Here is a 27,236-nt window from a genome sequence, read left to right as displayed (position 1 = left end):
AACCACTACACCAAATTGCTTCTCTTGCAACTATATTTAAGGATAGTATAGTTAGTGTTGTAATGTAAGGATTAATAATAAGATTTGCATTTGGTTTCAGGGCAATGGTGTACACTGTGAGCAAATACAAACCTCATTATTTGACAACCTCATTATTTTTCATAATAAGTATCCTAACGTTCTGCCAGCATGCAGAAGAATTTTTCCAGAAACCATTGTAGTGGAATCAATTAAATTTCAGCATAGGATTGCATCCTTTAAAATACTTTCTTTCAAGCTAGAATATACTTAATTATTTTCCATCAGTTTTATTCTGTATATTTTATTAAAATAATATGAATTTATTACAAATCTGTCCTCCGTGGTTCCTTGAGTAGATAAAAGTTAAAGCTTTGATGTTAATTATCAACAAAAAAAATCACTTTTCCCATCAGCATGAAATAAAGAAAAGCCAAAAATTACAATGCTAATATGTGTCTACTTTCTTCTAATTATCTTGGCAAAATTTCTATGCTGATAGAATTCCTATAAAGAAGCATATAATTTTAAAGGCAACAGAAATATCAAGTATAGTATTTTTTTTAAATATGGTAATTAAATCCAATTTTAAAACATCTAATGTTGTTGAGTAGATATATTTTTGAAATCAGTTGCATATGTTCATTTGATATACAGATGAAAAAACATATATATTGGGATATATGAAATCAAATCATTCCTTTGTGACCAAACAAAGCATTGTTTCTTTCAGCAATGATATGGTGACTAGTCAAAATCATTTATTATCTATAAAAGATAAATCACTTATAATACTAAGTGATAAACCATAGGTTTCTCTGGAAAAGGTTGTAAAGCTGGTAAAAATGCAGCAAAAGAAAAAAGTACAACCAACAGCAAGTCCACCATTGGAAGACTTGAAAGAACAGGTAAGAGACACATCAACATGGAGAACATTTCTCCATGTTGATGTGTCCTTTACCTGTTCTTTCAAGTCTTCTCCATTTGGTCAGTAGGATTTGAAAATGAGTTGATAGCACATAACCAATCAATCAATTAACAATCAAATCAAATGAAATCAAAAGTTTACAAATCATAATGATGGGATTATAAATTGTTATCAAAATTAAGAAACCTCATAACATGACTCCCTAAGAAACTCTGCTGATTTATTTAAAGCATGCATGCATTTGAGTTTTAAGATCCTTTTTCAGATTCATGTCAACTTATTCTAGCTGTTCACCTAATGAAACTTGAAATATGCTTCTAACTCAAAATGTAGTTTTAATTTCAAAACATTTGTCTATGTACAAATGTTTATATGCGGGTCTATTTAATCCCATACTCTCAAATACTGACTACGGTAATTTCTCCTTGCTCTAATTGCTGCCTATCAAGGTTTAGTGGCCATCTGCACATATTTTGGTAACATAGCAATGCTTAGATAAAAGGGAAAGAGCAACCTTAGCAACCTAGCCTTTTTAAAATTGGCATTTGTTTAATCTAAATAATAGAATCAGAATTCCTAAGTAGTGGAATAATAAAATAAAGATAAGCAGTCATTTATTTTGGCACAATCTACATGTTGATTCATTTCAGCCAATAATTCATAGAATATTAAAAATAGGCCGTTTGAATAGATCTATTCTTGAAATCTCTAAGTTAACACTAAATCTGATTTTTTTTCCTGCAAAGTGTCATCCTTTCAAGAAACTATATTAAAAAAAACCTTCAGAGCATTTAATGTATACTTTTTTTAAGCAAAGCACTTTTGTATTTCTTGCAGAGATTTTGTTGTTGTTGTTGTTAGTTGTGAAGTCGTGTCCTACCCATCACGACTCCATGGACAATGTTTCTCCAGGCCTTCCTGTCCTCTACCATCTTCTGGAGTCCAGTTAGGCTCACGCCTACTGCTTCAGTGACTCCATCCAGCCACCTCATTCTCTGTCGTCCCCTTCTCTTGCCCTCAACCTTTCCCAGCATTAGGCTCTTCTCCAGTGAGTCCTTCCTTCTCATTAGGTGGCCAAAGTATTTGAGTTTCAACTTCAGGATCTGGCCTTCTAAAGAGCAGTCAGGGTTGATCTCCTCTAGGACTGACCAGTTTGATCGCCTCGCAGTCCAAGGGACTCACAGGAGTCTTCTCCAGCACCATAGTTCAAAGGCCTCAATTCTTTGGTGCTCAGCCTTTCTTATGGTCCAGCAGAGATTTAGGTATGCCCATAATTACCAGTCTGGGTAGAATGTCTATGGAGATTCTCAAGTCATCCATGTCATGGTTGTACCAAAGTTGCTTTTCAAAAGACAACTTTCTTTGTTTTTCCCTGAAGTTGTTTTGCTTCTCATCCAAAAAGCTTTTTCAGTTCTGAAGAATGGATCCAAGAACTGAAGAAGCTTCTTGGATGAGAAGGGAAATGTCTTCAAGGAAAAACAAAGTCCAGCTGCCTTTTTTTAAAAAAGCACCTATATGACACTCTGACTAGAAGTTACTCTAAATATAGATATTAAGTTTCATTATTTGACCACTAACTATGGATAGCCTATTTTGAGTGTTAAGTACTGTTTTATACCAACTCATTAAAAATTTGGTCTCTGTAACCTAGTATTTCTGCCATTTTACCATGAATTTAGGCAAGATTTCTTCACTTCATTTAATAACTAAGCTATTTTACATGAAAACAACAGTGCTTGTACACAGGACTCTGTGTCTGAAAAGGAATGAACTATGAATTTTCTCTATTCTTACAACCTCAGCTTTTGTCAGTAAAATGCCTCCTAGCTGTATCTGCTCGAAAACATCTCTAATGACAATAACACTGTGTAAACGTTTCTTTAAAAAGTACTAAAATTATTATTAAAAATCTACAGCAATCAATTGCTGTTCTTGTTAGCTGCGAAGTCGTGTCCAATCCATTGCGACCCTATGGACAATGTTCCTCCAGGCCTTCCTGTCCTCTACCATCTTCTGGAGTCCATTTAAGCTCACGGCAATCAATAACATGTATAAAAAAGCTTCAACAACAATGAAAATATCAAAGTTGGGAGAAAGAAAGCATATTTCATAACTACATTAATAATGTTGAAGCGTGCAAATTATGCAAGATAGTATAGAAAAAAACATCTGAATTGGTCATAAGGCTTTGCTCCATGAACTATCAATTTTCCTGACTGTGACTCAAAGAGAATATCAGGAACTATCAATTCATCTTGTGACCAATTGGTTTTTAACAATCCACATGTATAATAAAATACCTATTTCTATATAGCACAAGAATGTATCAACAGAAGATCTGAGCACAGGCAGTTCCAAGTGTGTGCCATATTTGTTCTGTAGTTGAGAAAACCATCTAGATCTTCTTCTGCAACTCTCCAATAATTAATTATTCTCTTGGAGAAAGCTCTTCTATAGCAACTGAATTGTTCCACTCACTGGCATTATCTTGAGAACAGACTTATTATTTATATACTTGGAAAGAGTACTCATCATATAAATAACTACTAGACTTAGAATTCATTCATAAGTGTCTGGAAAGTTAAAAAGAATAGTTGAACGATCTTTCTATAAAGATAACAAAATTTGTGTCAGCCATAGTACTGACATGAAAATGGCACTGACCTTTTCTAGTTGAATGGGTAATTATTAACTGTAAACAATGATTCACTTTACTTGACAATTTCTTCCTGAGTAAGGAATTCATTTATCAGAAATTTTAAGAATACTGAAATACAACTATTTAATATTGATGGCTTTTATAGCTTTATATATTTGCAAATCTAGAAAGTAATCAATGGAGTTCTTCAAATATAACAGCCTTGCAAAATCTTGGTTAAGAATGAGGATCAATTAGGCATCATTTTATTTCTCTATTAGAACAAAACTTATTTGCCATGCTAGAAAGCTCACTTGCTACCTACTAAACAGAATAATTAATAACAAAAACAATAGCACTTAAACTTATATATAGTTTCAGAGTGCTTAACAGCTCTCTCTAAATGGTTTACATTGCACATTGCACATTGTCCCCAACAATCTGGATCTTCATTTTACCAACCTGTGAAGGATGGAAGGCTGAGTCAATCTTGACCAGTCAGGAGCGAACTGCTGGCAGTCGGCAGAATTAGCATGCAACAGCATTCTAATCACTGCACCACCACAACTCTTAAGGATTTTATACAGTCTCCCTACTGCCCAAGTAATGTACCTTAAGTTTAACATTGCCAGTCTTCTAAATCAAATGTTTCAGGATAAAATTAATCTGTTCAAAGATGGCAATCTCTCCATACCTTAATAATATTGTGCTACTGGACAGAAGTTGACTCAGATGATCTATTTATTAGTTTCCTTGGCTATTAGATTCTGAGGAGTCTTCTTTAATACCAGAAGGTAGACGCATGAATAGTTGTTCAATCCTGCTTATTAAAAGTACAACTTTCTCATCCATAGAAACTATAGGAAAAACCATTGTCCAAATAGTTCTAATCTTTGTAAGTATAGACACATTATGTCACATAAATATATTTTTCAAGGCCTTCATTGCTATTGCATTGCGTTTATTTTTGACTACTGAATTCTTTTCTCTTCATGTTAAGTCCTAAAAGATAAAAACTATCCACCATTTCAGTGTTTTCATTATTCATTCTTACCTAGTTGCTCAGCTTATTGGTTTAGTGGGTTTTTAATGTTTAATTTTAATCATCAATTTTTACGGTGCTCTTATATTACTAGAACTTATTATTCACATTTGCAGCACAGCATAACAATTTTTCCTACCTTCAAAAATATTAAGCAAAAATAAAAACATTAAATGTTCTTTGATCTCAATTCCCTGAGGCAGTTTCCCAAATGTATACTTAGGAAGAAATTAAAATATGGATCTCTTCATAACAACTCTTCATATCCCAATTCAGGTGGGCATCTCTATAGCAATTTAGGGGAAAGCTAAGGCCTTATCATGAAGTAAAAGAGCTTGTACTACAATTAGCACAGTTGCAAGTGCCCCCAGCTGAATCCAACCCATTCGATTTAAAAGCTCTAGATTCATTAATGCATGGCATTTATTCTCATAACCATTTGCTTATTTATTTGTTTGCTGAAATAACAGAAGTGATCTATAGAAAAGATGACCAGCCAAGGATAAAAATAGTCAACGCAAGGAAAAAGCAGAAGAGAGACCAAAATTCCAAAATCCTTACTGTCACAAATGTGTTCTGCCTAAAGTAAACCATTTCTCTGTGTCCTCAAATGTTCTGGTTGCCTCAGAAATAAGGCCAAGATATTTCACATCAGGCACACCCACATATACTGCAATAGAAACTGCATTCATTATGAGCACAATAATTTAACAATCAAATGCAAAAGAGGAGTATTAGCACCATAAGCATGAATTGATGTGAAAAGAATCAAGGATAATATTGATATAAATGTGTACTAGAAAGAAAAGATTGGGAAAAGGAAAAAGAGCTATGTCAGCAGTTTTCTTGGTCAGCTTAGGACTGCCCCCGACCTCCGTTCATTCCGCCGGGACCTGAAGACCGGCTCTTCGAGCTCTCTGGCCCAGGCTGAGAATTTTAATTTTAATTTTAATTGGGGTTTTATTTGTTCAGGGACGGATATAATTTTTTAAAATTGTTTTTAACTTTTGTATTTTTGTTTTTAATCACCCTGTAAACCGCCCTGAGTCCTTCGGGAAAGGGCGGTATATAAATGTAATAAAATAAATAAAATAAATAAATTAATTAATTTGATATAACAACCTTCCACAACATTCTAATTTGAAAACTATGTCTCTAGGAGTGTTTTCCCCTCTATAAGCAAAATACCTACACTTTTACATCTCATTTCCATTTTAAACTGAGATATTGAAAAAAGTATTGCAAAAGCAGAATCAGTTCCTATTACTTCTGTCTCTTCCATATAATTAGGCATAGTAGGTGTGCTCTTGGCCATGTCCCCTTACGGCATCAAGGAAGTATGCCTTTCTATCATAGCGTCTGTCCTCTGGAACAGCATCTTCATAGAGATATGTACAGATTCCACTCTTCAAATATTCTGGAAATCTTTTAAGATCAGACGATGTTCCCCTGCCTGGGATTTGGGTCTACAAGTAGTCCTCAGATTACAACAGTTCATTCAGTCACAGTTTTGTTCCATACAGTATTAACCTTGTGAACTCTAAAGCTTTCTCCTTCCGTTATGTATTCAAGATGGACACTGATTAATATTTATATGTTACTTATATGTACATATGTTGTATATAGTATATTTAAATGTGTTACATATGTGTACACTTTGAGAGGAAGCAACTAAATTTCATTTTTAATGTGTGCCATTGTGCCCACAGTAAAAAATGACAATAAAGTTATCTATCTATCCATCTATCTATCTATCTATCTATCTATCTATCTATCTATCTATTTATGACTGTTGCAGCATCCCCCTGGTCACATGAACAAAATTCAGATGCATGGAAACTGACTCATATTTATGATGGTTGCAGTCTTCCAGGGTCACATGATCATCTTTTGTGACCTTCTAAGCAAAGTCAATGGGGAAGCCAGATTCATTTAAGAACCATGTTACTAATTTAACAATTTCAGTGATTTACTTAACTGTTGCAAGAAAAGTTGTAAAATTGGGCAAAATTCACTTAACAAGCATTTCACTTAGCAACAGAAATTTTGGGCTCAATTTTGGTTGTAAGTCAAGGACCACCTTTATCTGGAAACCCTGGATATTATTTATGTGCATTTGTCTGGGCAATTATGTTCTATCTCCCCATATAACTTTGTTTCTGCAAAAGTGTAAAAAACATACGATAGTTATGCCAACACTCTGAAAATTTCTATTTAAAAAAAACCTTTCCCCCAATTTTTCTATTATCTAAACATTTCCTGAAGTTTTACATGTGATATATCAACCAATTTAATATTAATTGGGGGGAGCCCATAAAATAAAGCTATCCATTGATCAGAGAACATTAAATAACCCTTTTGAAAAAAAGAAAAAAAGAAAACTATGAATTATGGTGGAAGTAGTGGCTGAATATCTTAGCAAAGGACATGATTAGTGTGTTACTGTATTTGTAAAATGATATATGATATGGTTCTTACCTTGTTTCCTTGAATGCCTTTTGGGCCAGGATCACCTGATGGACCACTAATACCCTTTAGCAAAATAAAGAGGGGGGAGAATTAAATTTTCTACCTATTGACATATATTTATTATTACATTTATGAATCATGCTTTGTGCATCAGAAGTTGTATTTTTCTTAGATATCCTAGATGGAATTTAGAAAATAGTCTCAATAACAGCAACAAAAGCAACCAGCAAACAAACATAAAATCTCGAAGTACAACAAAGTGCAGAATGATTTTTATTACAAAAGAGATTTTGTTCTATAGTTCTCCTGTCTGAATTATATTTATTTTTTATATGATTTATATTAACTTTCCCTTTACATAAGTGACTCTGGGCAGCATACAAGGATTAATCACAAACATATATGTGTGTGACATACTGCATAACCCCATATTAGTCATTTGAAACAATTGCTTAAATTCTATTATTTTTGAGGTGATTAAAGGCATATAAAGAAATATATGATATAAACATTTGTGATAAAAATAGTACTCAAAGCCAACTATTACACAGGAAGTATTTCTATGAAGTAATGATGCATTTTTAGCATCTGCTTTTCCTCTTATATTTAGTTATTAAGTCACACCTTACAACCACATTCTGATGGATTTTCATTAAGCATAAAGATCCAGTTTATGAAAGAGTGAAAAAAACCAAAGTGAATGTTGCAGTTATGTATTGAAAATGCTTTAAAAAGATAATTTATTTTCTCAATGTTAGGCCATCTTTCTCTTTTATTAACAGTATATAGAATAGTTGACATGTATACTTTTTTTTTCATTGAGAATGATCAAACACAAACAATATATGTAAGTGCACAAATACTAAAAATTGTGCACTAGTATGTGTAATATTAAGAAACAAAATATAAAAATTTAAAATCATTTTAAAATTTGAAAGTACTAAAATTATTAAAATTTAAAGACCTGGCTACAAATATACATTTAATTTCTTGTTTAACTATAGAGAGAATAAAGATGTGAGACAGTATTTTTCAGACATGGCAATTTTATGATGTGTGAATTTTAACTCCCAGAATTGCCCAGGAGGATGCATGAAATCCACCTCTTAAGGCTGCCAAATTTGAAAAACACAAATCAAAAGCAATTTACTAAAAAATAAATGCCATTGCTGGGAATCAAAAGTAATAAATAGGCCTCTGAAAAACCAAGGAAATGGTCATAAGGGACTTTTCTTCCAATTGTAATGATGAAAAAAATTATTAGATCTGGAAAGCAATTACCAACCTACGCATTGCAGTGATAAGAAATAGAAGCAGTATATGCAGGCCTACATATAATTATTCTTTAGGAACAAACTCCGACAGCTACAGGTCCTTCAAAACAATACGAGCAGTAGTCGATCAAAAGTTATTACTCACATACAGAAATTGCTAACCCACAGCACTCAACTTTATAACAAAACCAATGAGTCATTTCACTGTTTCTCTGGAATTATTAGAGTAGTGTTTTCAAACGTGGCAACTTTAAGATGTGTGGGCATCAACATGCTTGTCCTGGGGGAGTCTGGAAGCTAAAGCCCACACACCTTAAAATTGCCAAGTTTGAAAATCACTGAACAAGACCAAGAGACAGGATCTACTGGTCACACTGTCATACAGTCATATCACCAATATTCAGCAATAAAATTTCAGAATTGCAATTACACAATTTTCAGATAATATAAAATAGGATTGGGAATTTTATTTGGAAATATCATGCTCTTATATTCAAATCCCACAAAAAAGATCATCCTGTTTGGTATTTCAGAACAACAAAGGCATGATCCTAGAGGCCATAGCCAAGAATGCTAGGATGACAATCTAGAAAAACTGCCTTAGAATCATAGGCTTCTCCAGTCTTGTTCCATCTGGTATGGTTGGTTGAACTGAGGGTTTTGAAGTCCAAAACATCTAAAAAGTAAACTCCAAATCAACTAGGGATGTTCAGTAGCAATACAACTTTCTACCATGGGAATCTATCTTAAACAGAGAAGAATAAACATGGAGAAATGCTAGATACTTTTTCTACTAAAGGCTAAAGAATTGGCAGGGAGAGAAGCTAGCAATTCCACCGAGAAGACAAAAATGTTCTCACAGTATTACTTCAAGCTAAGGACTGTAGAACAGAATACTGAATAGGAATAAATGACAATCCAGAGATTGATAGCTATAAAAAATAAAAGCAGAGACAAAAATCTGTGCATATTTAAGAAGGCAACATTACAGTGCTCTCAGTTATTTGAGTCTCTTGAACAAAAAAAGTCTTATGCTATGATACTGGAATGCACCCAGCATTCAAGCATCTGGGAACATTCGCCAGATACCTCCATGAAACTCAAGCCAAACAAGAATTTTAAAAAATTTCATTTTTATAACAATTTTAAGATTATATAAAGGCAAGTTATTGTCATGTTTCAAATAATTTCTAAATGTCTTTTGTAAAAGCCATGCTATTTGCTTTCAGCAAGATTTGTTATTTTAGTATTAGGATTGCTTTATATTTTAACCTGTTAAGTATGCTTCCATATAGTAGATCAACATCAGGCTAAGTGGCTTGGGTAAACAGTATTGTACAAATTGGGTGGCTGCTTTACAAAGGACGAGGAGTTATTATCTCAGAAATATATTTAGCAGTATTCAACCAGGGGGAACAATTTATGTATATGTCTGTTTTGTTTTTTCTTTTTATGCACCTTTTTGTGTAGTTTTGTCTCATTTTGCTTTGTTTTTATATATATTTTTGGAGTTTGAATTTTAATGTTTAATAAAAAATTAATTATAAAAAAAGATTGCTTCACATTCATTCTCCAAAAGGTTTGCTACATTTTAACATTTTAACTGACATGAGAACACAGAACCTTTTGGCTTTTAATAATAATGATGATGATGACGATGTTGGAAGGGTCCTTGGAGGTCATCTAGTCCAACCCCCTGCTCAGGTAGGAAACCCTATACCATTTCAGACAAATGGCTGTCCAGTCTCTTCTTAAATATGGCCAATCCCCTAGTTTCCTTCTCTACTTTTTGGGAGACAAAGTTGTCTGCATAGTTTGTCAGGAATCTGTTTGATCTTCCATTTGTTGCAGAGTTTGTCTCCCAGTTGATGTCAAGTCCCCCATTACTATGCAACACAACTATGATGTGCTTCCTACATACCTTAGTTAGCTGACTAGCAAAAAGTTCATCTATTTCCTCTGTTTGGTTGGGCAGCCTATAGTATACACCTATGGCAACGTCATTTTCCCCCCTTTTATATTGACTCAAGTGTTTGAGAAGTTTGATGTTTTCTCTATTACAGTACCTTAAGAGTACCACTGGCAGGTTTTTAATATTTCTCTGCCAAATGATGTAATAGTTAATATAGGTGGTGACCATGGCTAAGAGGACCTTTGCACCCTTTGGATGATGTTCTAGTTGTGCTCATTCCTGGATCAAGCTCTGCTCCTTGTCACTCATGCCCACATGTCCTCCCATCTGCAGTCCTCCCATACTGCAATGCATGGGGTTGTTCTTGAAGAAGATTTAGAAGCTTCAACTGCTGGAGTAAATGTATTGGTTACCTAGCACATGTAACACTTTGTGACTTGCACTGCTTGCCGCTGTGTTTCTGAGTGCAATTCAAGTTGCTGATCGTCATCTTTAAAGCCCTCCATGGCTTGGGACCAAGTTACCTGGTGGACCATCTTTTCCCAATTGTGTTTACCTCTTCAACCCAATGTGTTAGAATGGTATCTACTGATACCAGTATAATTTAATTTATAATATAAAATATCAGTGTCAGCTTCATGAAACTATTAATACTATCAATCCTCAGGGTGCCACCGGTCAAAGAATGTCGACTGGTGGCCCCCAGGGGGAGGGCGTTCTCTGTGGGCGCGCCGGATTTATGGAACCATCTTCCGGTCGAGCTCCGGATAGCGCCTGATCTCCGCTCCTTCCGGTGCGATCTCAAAACCTACCTTTTTGAACAAGCTGGCCTGGCCTGATGGGATGGAGTTGGGTTTTATAAATCTGTTTTAACTTTTTTAATGTGTACTAATTTATTCATGGGCATTGTTGTTTAATTGCTTATAATTTTTGTATCTTGTTTTTTAATATGTATTGCCCTGTTCACCGCCCTGAGTCCTTCGGGAGAAGGGCGGTATACAAAATAAATAAATAAATAAATAAATAAATAAATAAATAAATAAATAAATAAATAATCTATCATGAAATTATTAACAAAAATCAGTTTGTTTTTTTAAAGATGAATTCAATTAACATAAGAGAAAATAAGAAAATGTAAACTTAAAAAGCAAATGCAGTTTTATATAATAAAGGCAGAATAGAATTGTTAAAAGCCAAGAAATGATAACATTTTCAAAATTCTTTTTAAAAGGTAAATAACTGAAATGATCATCTGCTGTTTTCTTAATTAGAATGTGAGATGCCTGATGGTTTATAAGAGCAGATCAGTTCCCAGATCTTATAAGATAGTTGTTTCCGGTTTGGTGAAAGACAAGTTTTTCCGTGGATTTGGGGGGGGGGGAAGATGGCTTTGCATGCAACCTAGATCCCACACATATGCAGATGGAGGTTTGCTCGCTCACCCACTGCTTGTGCAGCCTGGTTCCTAAAAGGCTATGGATTGGGACCAGTCCAAGGCCTAAGGGTTGTGGACCCCTATTATGTGAAATGGAATGAAATAACTGGTCAAACAACAGCATTCCCAATATTAACCTCACAGTTAATAAAAAGAAGGGATAAATCTTCCTTCTAATATATTTTGCCCAAGCCCAAATTACCCCTGAACCATTGCTTATGTAAAGAAAACAGAAGATAGGTGTGTATATTCAGTATGATGGGTAGTTTAGCCCAGAGAATTAGGACAAAATATTATTTTTAATACCAATGATAATGAAATATTTGGTAGAATTTAAGAAACTTACCTGAGGTCCTCTAGGTCCTTTGGGGCCAGAAGGGCCATCTAAACCCTGTTCAAATAAAATAATAAAACTGTAAGTGTTAATAGTCAGTTCTGGTTTAAATGATCCTTTTTACATCATTTTCTCTGCTACAATGTATCTGTTCATTACAGGAGAATTTTCCAATCTCGCCTTTTTCTCAGTGTTGTCCTTTTTTATATTATTAGTTTTTAGCTATCACCTTGAAGTCATGTTATATGAATATCGAATGTCTGTACAGTGTTTCTGATATTACACCACTTACTATATTGATATTTAGCAATATGGAGCATACTATACTCAAGGTATAAACTAGTTAATTGCCATGAATACAATGCTCAAACAGTGGCTTGTGAGGGTGAAAAGCAGATAAATTTCATCTTCTCATTTTCAACTGAACTTCCCAATACTTGTCTGTGAACAACATTTCTAGATACTGAAAATGGTTCTAATTTTGGCATGATCTCCAGCTGCTACCCTAGCCTACTAAATGAATGGCGCTGGCACTCAAAAAGTCAAGATAGCAGGATGCCAGGCTCTGTTTTACATGCATCTTACATGCAAGACCAGTAAAAAATAAGTAGGCCATCCATCATAGGACCATAGCTTCTCTAGCCTAACTTTTCTGACTCACCACCTGTGGATTCCCCGTACCCAACAACATAATATTCACATCCTTTTGGTTCCTAGGAAGGTAATATTGCTTTCAGCAGATTTCCTATGTCTTTATGACATTTAATTTCCCAGATTTTCTAGAAAAGCATAAATGAGAATTCCAACCATCAGTCACGAGAGGGTAAACTGAGGATTACAGATAGTCTACAGACTATGACCACTCATACTTAGCAACTGTTGAAAATTATGACAGGGTTGAATGAGGGGGACTTATGACTGGTTTACAAAGTTGCAGCTGTAGCAGCCTCCTATGTTTACAGGATCACAATTGGGGCACTTGGCAACCAGCTCAAAAAAAAAAAGATTGCAATGAACTGCAGTCATGATTGCCATTTATAGCCTTCCCTGCTGCCTTTCAACAACCAAAGTCAATGAGGAAACCAACATTAAAGATCACAAGTTTCTCCTGCCAGTTTTTCACTTACTTACTCACTGACCCATATTCCACCCCGAACCAACCCAGTGATGCCCTCTCCGTGATGTCCCGGTGCCTGGAGGCGGTTCAGGTCTGGATGGGGAGAAACAGGCTTCGTCTCAATCCCGCCAAGACTGAGTGGCTGTGCGTATCGGCGTCTCGGGTTAACCAAGTTATTCCACCTCTAATGATGGGGGGTGAGGTGTTACCCCCCGTTGATAGGGCTCGCAACTTGGGCGTCCTCCTGGATTCACGGCTCAATTTTGAAGATCACATAGGAGCCGTGACCAGGGGGGCTTTTGCACAGGTTCGCCTGGTGCGCCAGTTGCGTCCCTATCTGGACCGAGACGCCCTACGCACAGTCACTCATGCGCTTGTGACCTCCCGTTTGGACTACTGTAACACTCTCTACATGGGGCTGCCCTTGAAGACCACTCGGAGGCTTCAACTGGTGCAGAATGCGGCTGCGCGAGTTGTAATGGGGGTTTCCCGATACTCCCATGTAACACCTCTACTCCGCGAGCTGCATTGGCTTCCGGTTGCCCTCCGGGTGAAATTCAAGGTGCTGGTTATTACTATAAAGCCCTACATGGCCTGGGTCCGGGTTATTTGAGGGAACACCTGCTGCCGGCATCAAACGCCCTTCGCCCAGTGCGCTCCCACAGGGAGGGTCTGCTCAGGGTTCCGCCGGTGAGAGATTGCCGGCGGGTGACACCCAGGGATAGGGCCTTCTCAGTGGGAGCGCCTGCCCTCTGGAACCAGCTGCCGGTGGAGCTGAGAACTGCCCCCGACCTCCGATCATTCCGCCGGGGCCTGAAGACCTGGCTCTTTGAGCTCTCGGGCCCAGGCTGAGGAGAAATTTTTTAATTGGGTTTTAAATTGTGTACAGGGTTAATTTAATATTTTTTAATATGGTTTTAACTTTTGTATGTTGGATTTTTTAATTCCCTGTAAACCGCCCTGAGTCCTCAGGGAAAGGGCGGTATACAAATGCAACTAAATAAATAAATAAATAAATAAATCTATCCATGGCATCCCCAACCCCCAGCATCCATCCACTCATCCACAGCATTTGTGAATATAGCTGAACTCCATAGTATGTGCCCATGGCACCTGCTCACTCACCTACAGCACCTCCCTCCCTGGCCATGGCACCCTATGTTGCTCATGCTCTGTAGCACCTGCTCATGTCTATAGACCCTGCTTCCAGCCTCCATCCATTCTCCCATAACTGTCCTCTGCTGGCCTACTGGCCTGAAACTCCCACATCTCCTCATGAGATTTTAACTTAACGACCCACATGGTCCTGGGTTTATGACGGCAACCAGAATTGCTGTTGTTAAGCAGTGCAAGCATTTGATACCATGCTTTACAACCACATTATTAAGCAACAGAAATTCCAGTCCCAATTGCCATGCAACCTGTATGTTAAACATTAACAACTTCTTTTTGCACCATTATATGATTTAGCACAATCACAAAATCATACAATGTCTAACAACATTAGTTTCTTGAAATGTAAACACTTCGCGGCCCGCGAAGTGGTTTCATGTGGCCCGCGAAGCCATTCTGGAAACAGTGAGGGAACGGCCCCCACTGCCTTGGCCCTGGCCCAGAGACCCTCCTCCTGCCAGAGACCCTCAGATCTGTCCCACTCCTGCCCAGGTCCCCATAGGCACCCTTGATGCGAACGATGTAGAGCTGGCCACGCCCACCCAGTAGGCCATACGCACTCTAGCCACGCCTACCCAGTAGGCCACGCCCACCCTGGCTATACCCACCCGGCCCCCTGAGGGCAACCGCAATGCTGATGCGGCCCTCAATGAAATTGAGTTTGACACCCCTGCTGTAGAGCTACATAATATTTCAACCTGGCTAGAGTTTTGTGATTTTAATTTTTTAAAACACTGGTTTTCATTCTAGGTTGCCATCTGTAATATCATTTCAATGCCAACAATTTCTTACATACTGTACAAGATTTAATTACAAGAATTCAAAATTCCCGTGAATTAAGGCGGGGGAAAAGTATTTTATAAAGGAAAAAGAAAAGAAAAGAGTGTGTGAAATTCATTAGAATGGTTTACTTGGGTTCTGGAAATGAGTACATAATATTTTCTTTATCTGACAAGTATAAGCAATTCCTTTAATTTAACCACACACAGCTTGTTCTCTGAAAATCTGTACAAATAGTCCATGTCATCTTCTATATTCAACCACGGAGCAGTCATCTGTAAAGCTATTATGAAAGCTGGGATTCCAAATGTTTTTTGGGGAAGCCCAAAATTAGGGACAAAGGGAAACATAAGTAATGAATTATCTAAATACAAAAGAAGGGCATATAACAGTACAGCCATTATATTGTAATGATGATCTGTCCAGACTGTAAATGGGTCCTTGAAGATTGGAACTGTTCCCTTAATATTTTCCTCGGTGTTCCTGCTACATGTCTGGTTATTTCCCCATAGCATAATTTCTGTCTTGTGTAGAAAAAAAAGAGCTTTTGGCAAACCCTTTTCATCTTTTTCTTGCAAGTGGGAACCTTGTGGGTGATGAGAAATCTGGACGACTCAGAAATGTCTTTGAGTGCCTAATCCATTATGGCTTTTTAATCCTTTGCAGATGTTCTGTGCCTTTTTATTCTTTGCCCTGAACAAAAATCTGAATGCCCAGACAAAGCTGTTTCCTTACATATCTACAATCTGAACATATGGTGTCCATTTCTCCACCAGTTGCTATCTAATTTGGATTTTCTCTTTAAGGGGACACACATAGAGACACATACACATTTCACTTTATCATCTACTATGGCTTTAGATGCTCTCAGTGTCAATGGACAATATGATAATAATATGCTAAAAACTTTATGGATCTTATAGATTCCTGTTTATCAAATTAAACATTTTTAACACAAAAATTTTCTCCACGGATTTTTAAAAAATGGTTAGTAGGAGAGATTAGATACATGTTTAATGGCAGTCTCTCAACAGGGAATCATGTTGCCAGCTATCGGCAGAAGACAATGTCTGAAAAGAATGTTAAACTACTGAGAGTGACTTGGGAACCTACATTTGTCATGTTTTATATATGCCAACATGAAATTAACATTGGAACTGTTATTTTCTGAGGAACTGCAGCTTGTCCATTTTTTTAACTAGACACACAATTATTGTTCTAGGAGTACATGTTAATTAATATAGTGTAGTACTGTGAATCCTTGGTGATCTCTGAGTTTGGTTTTTTGCTTGTAGACATTTCAATACCATACAAGATATTCAGAGCACTCCACAGTCCTACATAACACTCTTTTCTATTGATGATGTTGTATTTGTATACTTTGTTGTTGTTAGTTGCGAAGTCATGTCCGACCCATCGCGACCCTATGGACAACGTTCCTCCAGGCCTTCCTGTCCTCTACCATCTTCTGGAGTCCATTTAAGCTCACGCCTACTGCTTCAGTAACTCCATCCAGCCACCTCATTCTCTGTCGTCCCCTTCTTCTCTTGCCCTCAATCTTTCCCAGCATTAGGCTCTTCTCCAGTGAGTCCTTCCTTCTCATTAGGTGGCCAAAGTATTTGAGTTTCAACTTCAGGATCTTAGTTTAGTTTAGTTTTAGTTTTATTTTATTTGTATACCACCCTTCTCCTGAAGGACTCAGGGCGGTGAACAGGGCATACATAAAAATACAGGATACAAAAATTAAAAAGAATTAAATAGTAGCCCAGCTAAAACAGTTGATAACAATATAAAAATCCCCATTAAAACCCCAACATATCCCCATCAGGCCAGGCCGGCTTGTTCAAAAAGATGGGTCTTCAGACCGCGTCGGAAGGAGCGAAGGTCAGGTGCCATCCGGAGCTCGACCGGCAGCTGATTCCATAAAGCCGGAGCGCCCACAGAGAAGGCCCTCCCCCTGGGGGCCACCAGCCGACATTCTCTGACCGGAGGCACCCTGGCCTTCTAAAGAGCAGTCATGATTAACTGCCATATGCCACAGCTTTAAAAGTAAAGTGCCATTCACATCAAACTCTTATTCTAGCAATTAGGTGAATACAGTCACTGTTTTTTTGTTTTGTTTTCTAATTTTTTAAACTTCCTGTTCTAGTTTAGATCCCTGAAATTCCTTGGAGTTCTCTCATTCAAGCCAGCTTAGCTATTTCAAAGTCAGTTTGCCTTCTGCTATGACACATCAGTACATATCATCCGGGAGAATCGGAAGAAGAATTTGAAAAAAAAGTCATTGAAACTAGAGAAGCATAAAAGTCCCAGTAAATAAATAAAAATAAAACAAGTAGGTGCTCTATTCTTTTCTTTTTAGAGGAAACACATGCCATAAAGCACAGTATTGTAATTGCCAGAGAACAGGAAGAAACATAAACTGCCCTTGAGTTCGTTCATTCATTCTGTCTGTCTGTCTGTCTGTCTGTCTGGCCAAGGGCATGGTCATCATAACTTTTTATTTTAAAACAGATTTTAAAATGGATTCTTTTATAATGAAAAGATGTGTTTAATAGGTTGGGCTTTGCACATTTTTAATCAATATATAAATATTGTATAAATCAAATCAAGTCAGATTTAGACTCTTATACCTTTTACCCATCTTTCGTATGCTAGTCTATGATCATATTTAAAAAAATGATTTGATGAGAAAATTTGTACAATCTGTGTGTGTGTTGAAGTGTAACTAGCAACTATCCATTTTCCAGTGATTCTATATTTAATTACTGCATTCCATATTGAATAATTCAGTCTTGAAGAAGACATTTAACTGTTTCTGGAAATATCTTATTCATCTTGAATTCTGTAAGAGTGAACTTGAAGTTATTTTAGTCAGCCTTACTGGTTTATTAAGCCATTTTATACAATCAATTTGATTCATTCCGTTTTTTCATTTCATTTTTTATGAAAATTTATATTATCAATTATGCATTCTACAAAACCAGTATAATGTACAGATATAAAACTTCACATCAACCAGGATTCTTAAATAACTATTGATATTGCCTTTTTCATTACAAAAAAATTCCCACTTTTATATCTTCATCTAGTAAAAGTTTTAAACAGAAAGGATAATCAAATAATAATTTTAACTTACTCTGTCTCCTTTTAATCCTGGTGTTCCACATTCTCCTCTGTCACCCTGAAAAAAATATTGTCTATTTCAATTATTTCATTCATTTGTGGATCTGAAATACAAATGCCAAATTGTCATGAAACTAATCATGATATACACACACACACATATACATACACACATACATATATATACTTATACATATACATATACATACAAACACACACATATGTATATATACACAGACATATATAGACACATGTATATGTTTGTGTGTGTATATATATACACATGTATACATAAGGTAAAGGTAAAGGTTCCCCTGCACATGCGTGCTAGTCGTTTCCAACTGTAGGGGAAGGTGCTCATCTCCGTTTCAAAGCCAAAGAGCCAGCACTTGTCCGAGGACGTCTCCGTGGTAATGTGGCCAGCATGACTAGACGCCAAAGGCGCACAGAACACTGTTACCTTCCCACCATAGTGGTCCCTATTTTTCTACTTGCATTTTTACGTGTTTTGAACTGCTATTCGAACTGTTCGAATAACAGGCACTCACTCAGCACTCAGGATTCGACTTGCCAAACTGCCAACCTTCTGATCGACAAGCTCAGTGTCCTAACCCACTGAGCCATCGCGTCCCTTTTATGGACACATACACACACACGTATATATACATATACGTGTGTGTGTGTGTGTGTGTGTGTCTGTGTGTGTGTCTGTGTCTGTGTCTGTGTGTGTTTATGTAAGACAGATATAAATAATTCAATTTAATCATTACAGGAAACTCAAGAGAAAAAAATATTTAGTCTGAATCTAAATCTTGATCCAGAAAGACAAATAATTATGCTGTCCATTTTGATTATCTTTAAAAATACACAAACTCATGTTTAATTTTAAGTACTGCATTTCTGAATATGTAATAACAGTGTGTATGAATTGTGAGAATAAGATTTTTTTAGCCAGTTTACCTTTTCCCCCTTATATCCAGGATTTCCCTGTTACAAAATAAAATTAAAAATTACTTTATTCATCAAGGATACTTTATTAGAAATTTCAATAATGTAATAATATAATAACTAGGTTGAGCATTTTGGAGAAAAAAATTGCCAAGCTTTAAAGGGAAGAAAATAAGATTTATACACTTTTACACATACAGCTTTTATATGTAAATATCCCTAATCATTTCAATTTACATTTATATGCAAGAAAATAAAAGAACACTCTTTATTGCCTGACTTAATAAGTGAGTGCTTCATTATCCTCCTTATACCTGACAGATGTGTTATATCAACTTTCTAGACGTGTCCTCTAGATGTGTAGATTTCCTGCATGTGAATTCTGAAAATATCAAACTGCATACTTTGGAGAGTATAATTGCATAATTTGTTCCTAATAGTGAGGACAATTAACCAATGGAAAAACTTGCCTTCAGAAATCGAGGGAGCTCCATCACTGGAGGTTTTTAAGAAGAGAGTGGACCGTCACTTTTCTGAGATGGTATAGATTCTCCTGCTTAAGCAGGGAGCTGGACTAGAAGACCTCCAAGGTCCCTTCCACCTGTATTCTATTCTTCTTCTGCTTACCTGGGATTCCTCTAGGCAAGTAAAAGAAATAGAATATCTCTTCTTTCAAAAACCACCTTGTGATACCAGAGCAATGAACTAATGACGTCAGATAACAAGCTGGCAGAGAAGATACTAATCAGAAACATCTTTTTCAAGAACTGACAGTTCATTACATCAATGGGCTTTTAGCTAAATGGTCATTGTAACAATCCATATACCTCTGAACCTTTTTCACCAGGTTCTCCTTTCTCAGCCTCGCCCTGAAAAGAAAGGTAGAAACTAATTAAAAATTGTCTTTGTATTTGGAAAAATTATTGCCTTGCATATGCAACATTTAACCAAGTATAGAATCTAAATTGATTATGATTTCATTTAAATATGTTGACCCAAGATCCAGACATGTGTACCAATCACTGCACAATGGAATGATAACAAGTACATCTTTCCCACACTCATGTTTATATTTTCTGACTAATGAGGAATCCTTCATTAAAAAAAATATGTTCTGAGCGTTCCCTTAAGAGCCATTTAGTTGGCCATACTGATCTTGTTTTCTTCTTAGAATGTCCAACTTTGAAGATGAATTTGATTCTAGCAAATATCAAGCAAGAATTGTCAAGGGACCAGATTTTTTTTTTTGAATTCAGAACAGTGGAACCCTAATTCTGATGTAAACCAAGACCCAATAAACATTGAATTGGCTCCTAATCATGGAAGAAGAAATATTTTAGGAAAATTGTAATAGTTGATGTATCCGATGAATAAAAAGCATCATAACACAGATTTGAAATAAACATCCAAAGAATTACATGGGATGTAGGACTGATGTGTAACTTCTCAACAAAAAATATGCATTTTTAAGAAATTTCATTTCGGATTTACCTTTTGCCCCTTAGGTCCTTGTTCACCTTTATCCCCTCTTCCTCCATGGCCACCCTTAAGAAACAAAGAAACTATATACATTATAAACTGAGTATATATTCAATGCAATTTAAAGTATGTCTGACTGTCAAAATGACCAGTGATTAAAGAAATCAACCAAAATTATGTAGAATAGACACATCATAGACACTTTTTTTAAGTGGTTGGATAACAATCACTAACATTTGTCCAACAAAATCTCAAGACAGATAATAGCTAAACAGGATGCCAAAGGTTAAAATCCAAGCACAGTTATAATGTTATGAAATAACTGCCTCTATAATCTTAAGATTTGCAGTTGAAGCTCTTTAGAATATGCTACTGCTTGTGGAGATCCATATATTAAACTTGTTGGGGAAATCTTCATCTTTGTTTATCACGAATTCACTCAGGAATTATGTTTACCTGTTGCTGTCTCACTGTCTTCAGAATGAGTGTCATGATCTTGAACTGTGCCTTTGGAATCATTTTGAGTGATGATTTATGGTGCAGAATGAATGAGCCAAAAAATGTTGGTTCTTTTCATTTGGGGGATGATGATGAAAAAAAAATGGGCTTCATTCTTTGTAGACAATTAAGACATTGATTAAACTTTTAAATCATGTCCTCCTGTTTGGACTGTGGCTCTTCACAAAGTATGCAAAACATGGTTTGGCCCTTAACCCAACAGAAGTTGCATACTCCTACTTTAAAGGTTGAAACCAATATAAACAGCGGTCTGAAAGCAACTGATAACTAGTTGACTACTAGAGTTGTTATTACCACTATTACTAATAAGCAATTATTAGTAATATTTGAAAACATTTAAAATTATTATACATATCACTATAATTTGGTTACAATGAAAAATGTGACTTATTCATTTGTACTAATAGCATGAAAGTTTTAGCTTTGTTTATTTACTATTAATTTTAATTGTTGCAGAATTTCTACTAAACTGTTCAAAGAAGACTACAGTTTGTCTGAACCAAAATCCAAAAACAAAATTTGGGTGTATGCTACAGAGTAAATAGGGCAGTAGTGTATCTCACCCCTTTCTCCCTTTTTCCTTTGCACAGTTTTTGCACCAGCTCAACCATACTTTTTACCTGTTTTTTCCTTTTCCTATGTCCCTTAAGATACTGCTGCCAAGGGCTAATATCCTGATTTTTCACAAAATAATCTCCAGAGTACCCATGTTCTAGTAAGTGTCCAGACTGAACACTCATGCTTAAATGTATACATAAATTACCCAAAACTGGCTCTTCTGTACAGTGTTTATATGTCAATCATGAGCTTAACAATGCCCATGTGTAATAGTAAAACTTTTGTTCGGAAGCTTTTCCTTCCTTTCCATTTAATTATATCTGATTCTCAGAGATTGCCTGGACAAATCCCTGCAGTCTTCTTGCCGATTTTTTTCAGAAGTGGCTTGTCATTGCCTTCTTCCTGAGGCTGAGAGAAAGTGACTGTCCAATGTCACCCAGTTGGCTTTGTGCCTAGGGCAAAATCAGAACTCACAATATCCCAGTTTGTAACCTGATGTCTTCACCACTCCACCAAACTAGCTCTCTTAAAAGTTTTACACAACTGAAATTTAAATCTATCTTCTGGAGAGATTTTATGTTTTCTTCTTTGTTGATTTTTCCTTTCTTACCTGTTTTCAAATATCAATATATTATCCTTAAAGCTTTTTGAGATTATAATTTACTCTCATGAACTATAAGTAGAAAAAACCTCACAGTTCTTACTATGGTATATACTTACAGGTGGTCCTGGGGATCCTTGCTCTCCTTTCTGACATTCACACCTCTTTCCACACTAGAAGTTTTAGGAGACATTGAAAAATAAATAAATTGGTATTGGAAATTAAGAAGACAATTTGAAATTATCAAATCTAAATTCACTTAGGAAACAATCCTGCACAAATAGGTTTACAGATATTACTTATATACTTTTATTCAAAACAATCTTTATTTATTTACTCAACATTATGGTAAACTCATAGCATGTGACGCTGGAGAGCATCCAGACAACACTTAAAGCAATGTCCAATTGTTAAAAATTTTTAAAAAATAAAGGCAAGACTGTGGGCAAAGAACATCTAGATACAATATAACCATCAGCCTCCTCATGGATGCCCAAGATTGCTGAAAGAACCACTTTTCAAGGCCTTCCAAAATACTAACAAAAATGGGGCTAACCTTGCCTTGGGAGAACAATGTTCCAAAGTTTGGGAGTCACAACAGAAAAGGCACACCATCTGGGCCCCATCAGATGAAATTCTTTAGGAGACAAGACTCACAATATGCTTCTCCTATACGACCCGATGGGACAAGATGTGACTGGCAAGAGGCAATCCTTCAAAAAGTCTGGCCATGTAGATTTTTAAAGCTTAAAGCCAGCATCTTGAATTGTACCTGGAAGCAGATCAACAGCCAGTGCAGGTCACAGAATAGAGATGTAGCCTGTGCCATCTTATGGGCACATAAAACTGTTCATGGAGCTGCATTTTGCACCCAGTTGAAGCTTTTGGATAGTCTTCAAGGGAAACCTCATGCATTATAGTAATCCACTCCATGTTAAAAACAAACTGTGGGAAGTAGTGTTGAAGAACCAGAAGAGCCAGAATCAACCATGATGCTATCATTGGAATAGTCCCAGGTGCTCCTGCCTATACATCTGGAGGTTGGAAGGAGAGGCTAAACCCCTCTTTAGCTTCAGATAATATGTAGTGCTAGGATTTAGGTAGATAAATTCTTGCTACAAATTATGATCAAGGTATTCTAACTAATCCATAATTTAATAATTTAATGTTATACTCTTGGATTAAACCCACGTTCTAGCTATATCATGGTTTAGTCATAGTTTGTTGTATAGGCTACATCTACCTGCATTTATTCAAGGAAGAAAGACATAAATCATAGTTAACAACCTTAATGGCTGGGTTTACATATTATACACAAAATGGTTTAACAGAGGACGTAAATTGACCTTTTTGTAGGTATCAGTAGAAGTCACAACAGTGTGATATGTGCAATGATGTCATATTTCACTTAAGTCTTCTTACTGATGCTCATCATGTCCTTTCAAATACAAACCCAGTATATCAACTATCTTGCAGCTGAAATCCTAGCTTCACTAAAGAAAAAGTGACTTGATTCTGCAGCTAACATATTATATTTAGTTTGCCTTTCAACCTATTGTACAAGCAGCAGGATCATAAACAAGAAACAGCTGTACATTCCTGAACTAGTGAATTATTCATAACACAGAAGTTATTTTTTTACTTTGTAGAGCTTTATTTGTGGGATTCAAGCTTCTGAGAACTGTTCATTTCTCCCACTCATGCATTCACTCTTTTGGTTCAAAGCTCAGATTACCACCTCAAAGAGAAATTTGCTTGAAAAATTTAGAAATGCTCAATTTCTTCAAAGATGCATTGCATCATGGTTTCAGTTGATCAACTCTTCTCAAATGAATAAAGATAATTTTAAACAGGAGGAAGGTGCTGGAAAATATATTTTTACTTGTATGATATTTCTAGATAGGAAAATGTACACATTATACCAAAATGGAAATCTACTGCATGTTCATAAAACTTTTCCAACTTACCCTCTCTTCAAATAAAGTGGCCTAAAAATTAGAAGAAATAATAGATTAGCTTAACATGTATTTCATTCATTGATTGCACTTTTGCCATGAGTATTTAAAATCAGATAAATAAGCTAATTGAAATATAATAAACATTAAGATAATAAAAGACAGTAAAAGACAAGATAAAGGAAAAAGGATAATAATAACAATAATTTATTCAACCTTTATACTGCCTGACTTTCAATTATACCGGGGAGCATTTTTTTCTAAATCATCCTATTTTCTTTTACCATCTCTGTTTCAATCACCAGCTCCTATTCCTTATTTTAGCTGCTCCTGCCATTCTAAGTTTCCATGCAGATAGAATCATGCACTCATTTATTTTAATTTATTTCAATTTACTTTAATTTATTTTAATTTATGGGAATGTTGTAGATGAATTTCATTACATTGAAACAGGAGTTTAGCAAACAGGAACCAAGATGCTATAAAGGACAGGTAATATATATGCACACAAGACCAACAAGTCCTAGGCTGCATTAAGAGAGTGACAGAATCAAGATCACAGGAAGTGTTAATACCACTGTTAATGCTTTGGTAAGACCATACTTGGAATATTGCCTAGGGGACTGGAAGCTAAAACTTACGAAGAACAGTTGCAGGAATTGGGTATGTCTAGTTTAATGAAAGGAAGGACTAGGGTTGATATGATAGCAGTGTTCCAATATCTCAGGGGCTGCCACAAAGAAGAGGAGGTCAACTTATTCTCCAAAGCACAAGGCAGGACAAGAAGCAATGGATGTAAACTAATCAGAGAACCAAACTAGAACTAAGGAGAAATTTCCTAATAGTAAGAACAATTAATCAAAGGAATGACTTGCCACCAATAGCTGTGGATATTCCAAAATTGGAAGTTTTAAAGAAGAAATTGGATAACCATTTGTCTGAAATGATATAGGGTTTTCTGCTTGAGCAGAAGGTTCAACTAGTACAGGGCTTTTCAACTGGTGGTACGCGTACCACCTGTGGTACATTAGCATGTGGTAAGTGGTAAGCGGCCCTGCCCAGCCAAGTGTAGTGGGGGAGGAAATGAGCCAGCGCAGCGCAGGACTTACTGCGAGAGAGTCCTCCAGAGCTGCAGAGTGGCTGGGGTGAGGCAAAGGCCCCAGGATTGGCACTTCCAGCTCACCCAGAAGAGAAAGGAGAAGGAGGGGGGCAGAGACAGGAGAGACTATAAAAGGAGGCAGTTTGGGCGGGAGAGGGAGAGGGAGAAAAAAGAAGCAGTCTTGGGAGGAGGCAGAGTCAGCTCTAGCTGCACCAAAGGGAAAGGAAGAGTTTGGGGGGGGCAGAGATCAAGCAGGCCGACCATGAGCTGATCTACAACTTCTGTGGCAGCCATCTGTGCTGGCAGCAACAAACAGGCAAGAAACACAGCAGGGGAGGGGTTGCCCTCCACAAGGAATGAAGAAAGGCAAGGAGGAAGGGAGACGGAGAGTGGAAGGATTCTTATGTGCTTTTGTGACTTTGAAGTTCTGGGATTTGTGTTCTTAAGGAGTATTTGGCAATTTCTATTTGGCTGATGGCTGATGTCTTGTGTTAGATTCTATTGCTCTGCTATTGTTAACTGTAAGTTTTGCTGCAAGAGATTTTGAAGTATTTTTCTCCTGAATGGATTTTGTCTGTAGCATTCCTATACTTATGAATGGAGCCATTTGGGGAGGCTACCTTAGCTGGCAGCCAGTACTTACTAATTTTTTTTTCTTCCTGCCAGCTCTTTAACTTTCCTTTCTAAAAGGTAAAGGTTCCCCTGCACATGTGTGTTAGTCATTTCCAACTCTAGGGGCCGGTGCTCATCTCCGTTTCAAAGCCGAAGAGCCAGTGCTTGTCCAAGGACGTCTCCGTGGTCATGTGGCCGGCATGACTAGACGCCAAAGGCGCACAGAACGCTGTTACCTTCCCACCGTAGTGGTCCCTATTTTTCTACTTGCATTTTTACATGCTTTCAAACTGCTAGGTTGGCAGAAGCTGGGACAAGTAACAGGCGCTTACTCTGTTACGCAGCACTTGGGATTCGACCCGCCAAACTGCCAACCTTCTGATCGACAAGCTAAGGGGAATGTGCCTTTTTAAGCTGGTTCACTCAGCAGTGTGTCTTTTCTATTTCTGGAGGCTTTTCCTTGTTTGATAAATAAATGGAAGAGAGAAAATATAGGGTGTGTGTGTGTCAAATTCTTCCTTCAGAAGGAGATGGGAATGAGAAAGGAGGCATGGAAGGAAGGAGGGAGGGAAGTCCCGCCTTAGCACTTGGCCACCAGCAGCCCTGCCATTGTCTTTGTTTGTCAAAAGGTTGCAAAAGGGGATCACATGACCCTGGGACACTGAGATCATCATAAATATGAATCAGTTGCCAAGCATCCAAATATAAATCACATGACCCTCAGTATGCTCCAATGGTCATAAGTGTGAAAAATGGTCGTAAGTCATTTCAGTGCAATTGCAACTTTGAACAGGGGTTTTTTTGGTCATCAAGTTTTTGACACCTTGCTAGATGGTACTCGAATATTGCCATATCCTAAAAGTGGTACAATCGGTGAAAAGGTTGAAAAGCCCTGAACTAGAAGACCTCCGAGGTCCTTTCTGTTATTCTGTTACTCCATTATTATGTCTGAATGCTAGTCTATTCAGGAAAAATTATCATTTAACAAATGATCTAATGCAAAAGTGGCTCTTTCACCAATTATAATGATACTGGTGCCGTATTAACTTCAAAGGCCTGATTAACATTTCTTTTCATGGCAACATAACAAACAAACAAAAGCTTGGAAAACATCTACAAGTTTTACACTGAGCTCATATTATCATACAGTATTTAAAGAGCCTTGGTGGAGCAGTGGGCTAATGCCTCCTTAAGTAACACCAGCTGCCTGCAATTAGTG

At 36.7% G+C, this 27,236-nt stretch overlaps 1 protein-coding gene across 1 annotated transcript in view; it reads right to left on the bottom strand.

Annotated features, from left to right (window-relative positions):
- COL28A1 (collagen type XXVIII alpha 1 chain) overlaps positions 1-27,236 on the bottom strand; it is a gene marked incomplete at its 5' end in the record, with an annotated part of 87,822 nt that overhangs the window by 54,496 nt on the left and 6,090 nt on the right. Inside the window, 8 exons of the mRNA XM_083377211.1 lie at positions 7,105-7,158; positions 12,063-12,107; positions 18,260-18,304; positions 19,207-19,233; positions 20,022-20,063; positions 20,686-20,739; positions 22,471-22,524; positions 24,319-24,339. Of these exons, the coding sequence (XP_083233337.1) occupies positions 7,105-7,158; positions 12,063-12,107; positions 18,260-18,304; positions 19,207-19,233; positions 20,022-20,063; positions 20,686-20,739; positions 22,471-22,524; positions 24,319-24,339 (342 nt within the window). The remainder of the gene's footprint in view (positions 1-7,104; positions 7,159-12,062; positions 12,108-18,259; positions 18,305-19,206; positions 19,234-20,021; positions 20,064-20,685; positions 20,740-22,470; positions 22,525-24,318; positions 24,340-27,236) is intronic.

Source organism: Vipera ursinii (genome assembly GCF_947247035.1).
Source record: "Vipera ursinii genome assembly, chromosome: Z".
Taxonomy (NCBI): domain Eukaryota; kingdom Metazoa; phylum Chordata; class Lepidosauria; order Squamata; family Viperidae; genus Vipera; species Vipera ursinii.
Note: the sequence above shows the minus strand (reverse complement) of the source record. Positions and strands in the feature narration are given on the sequence as shown.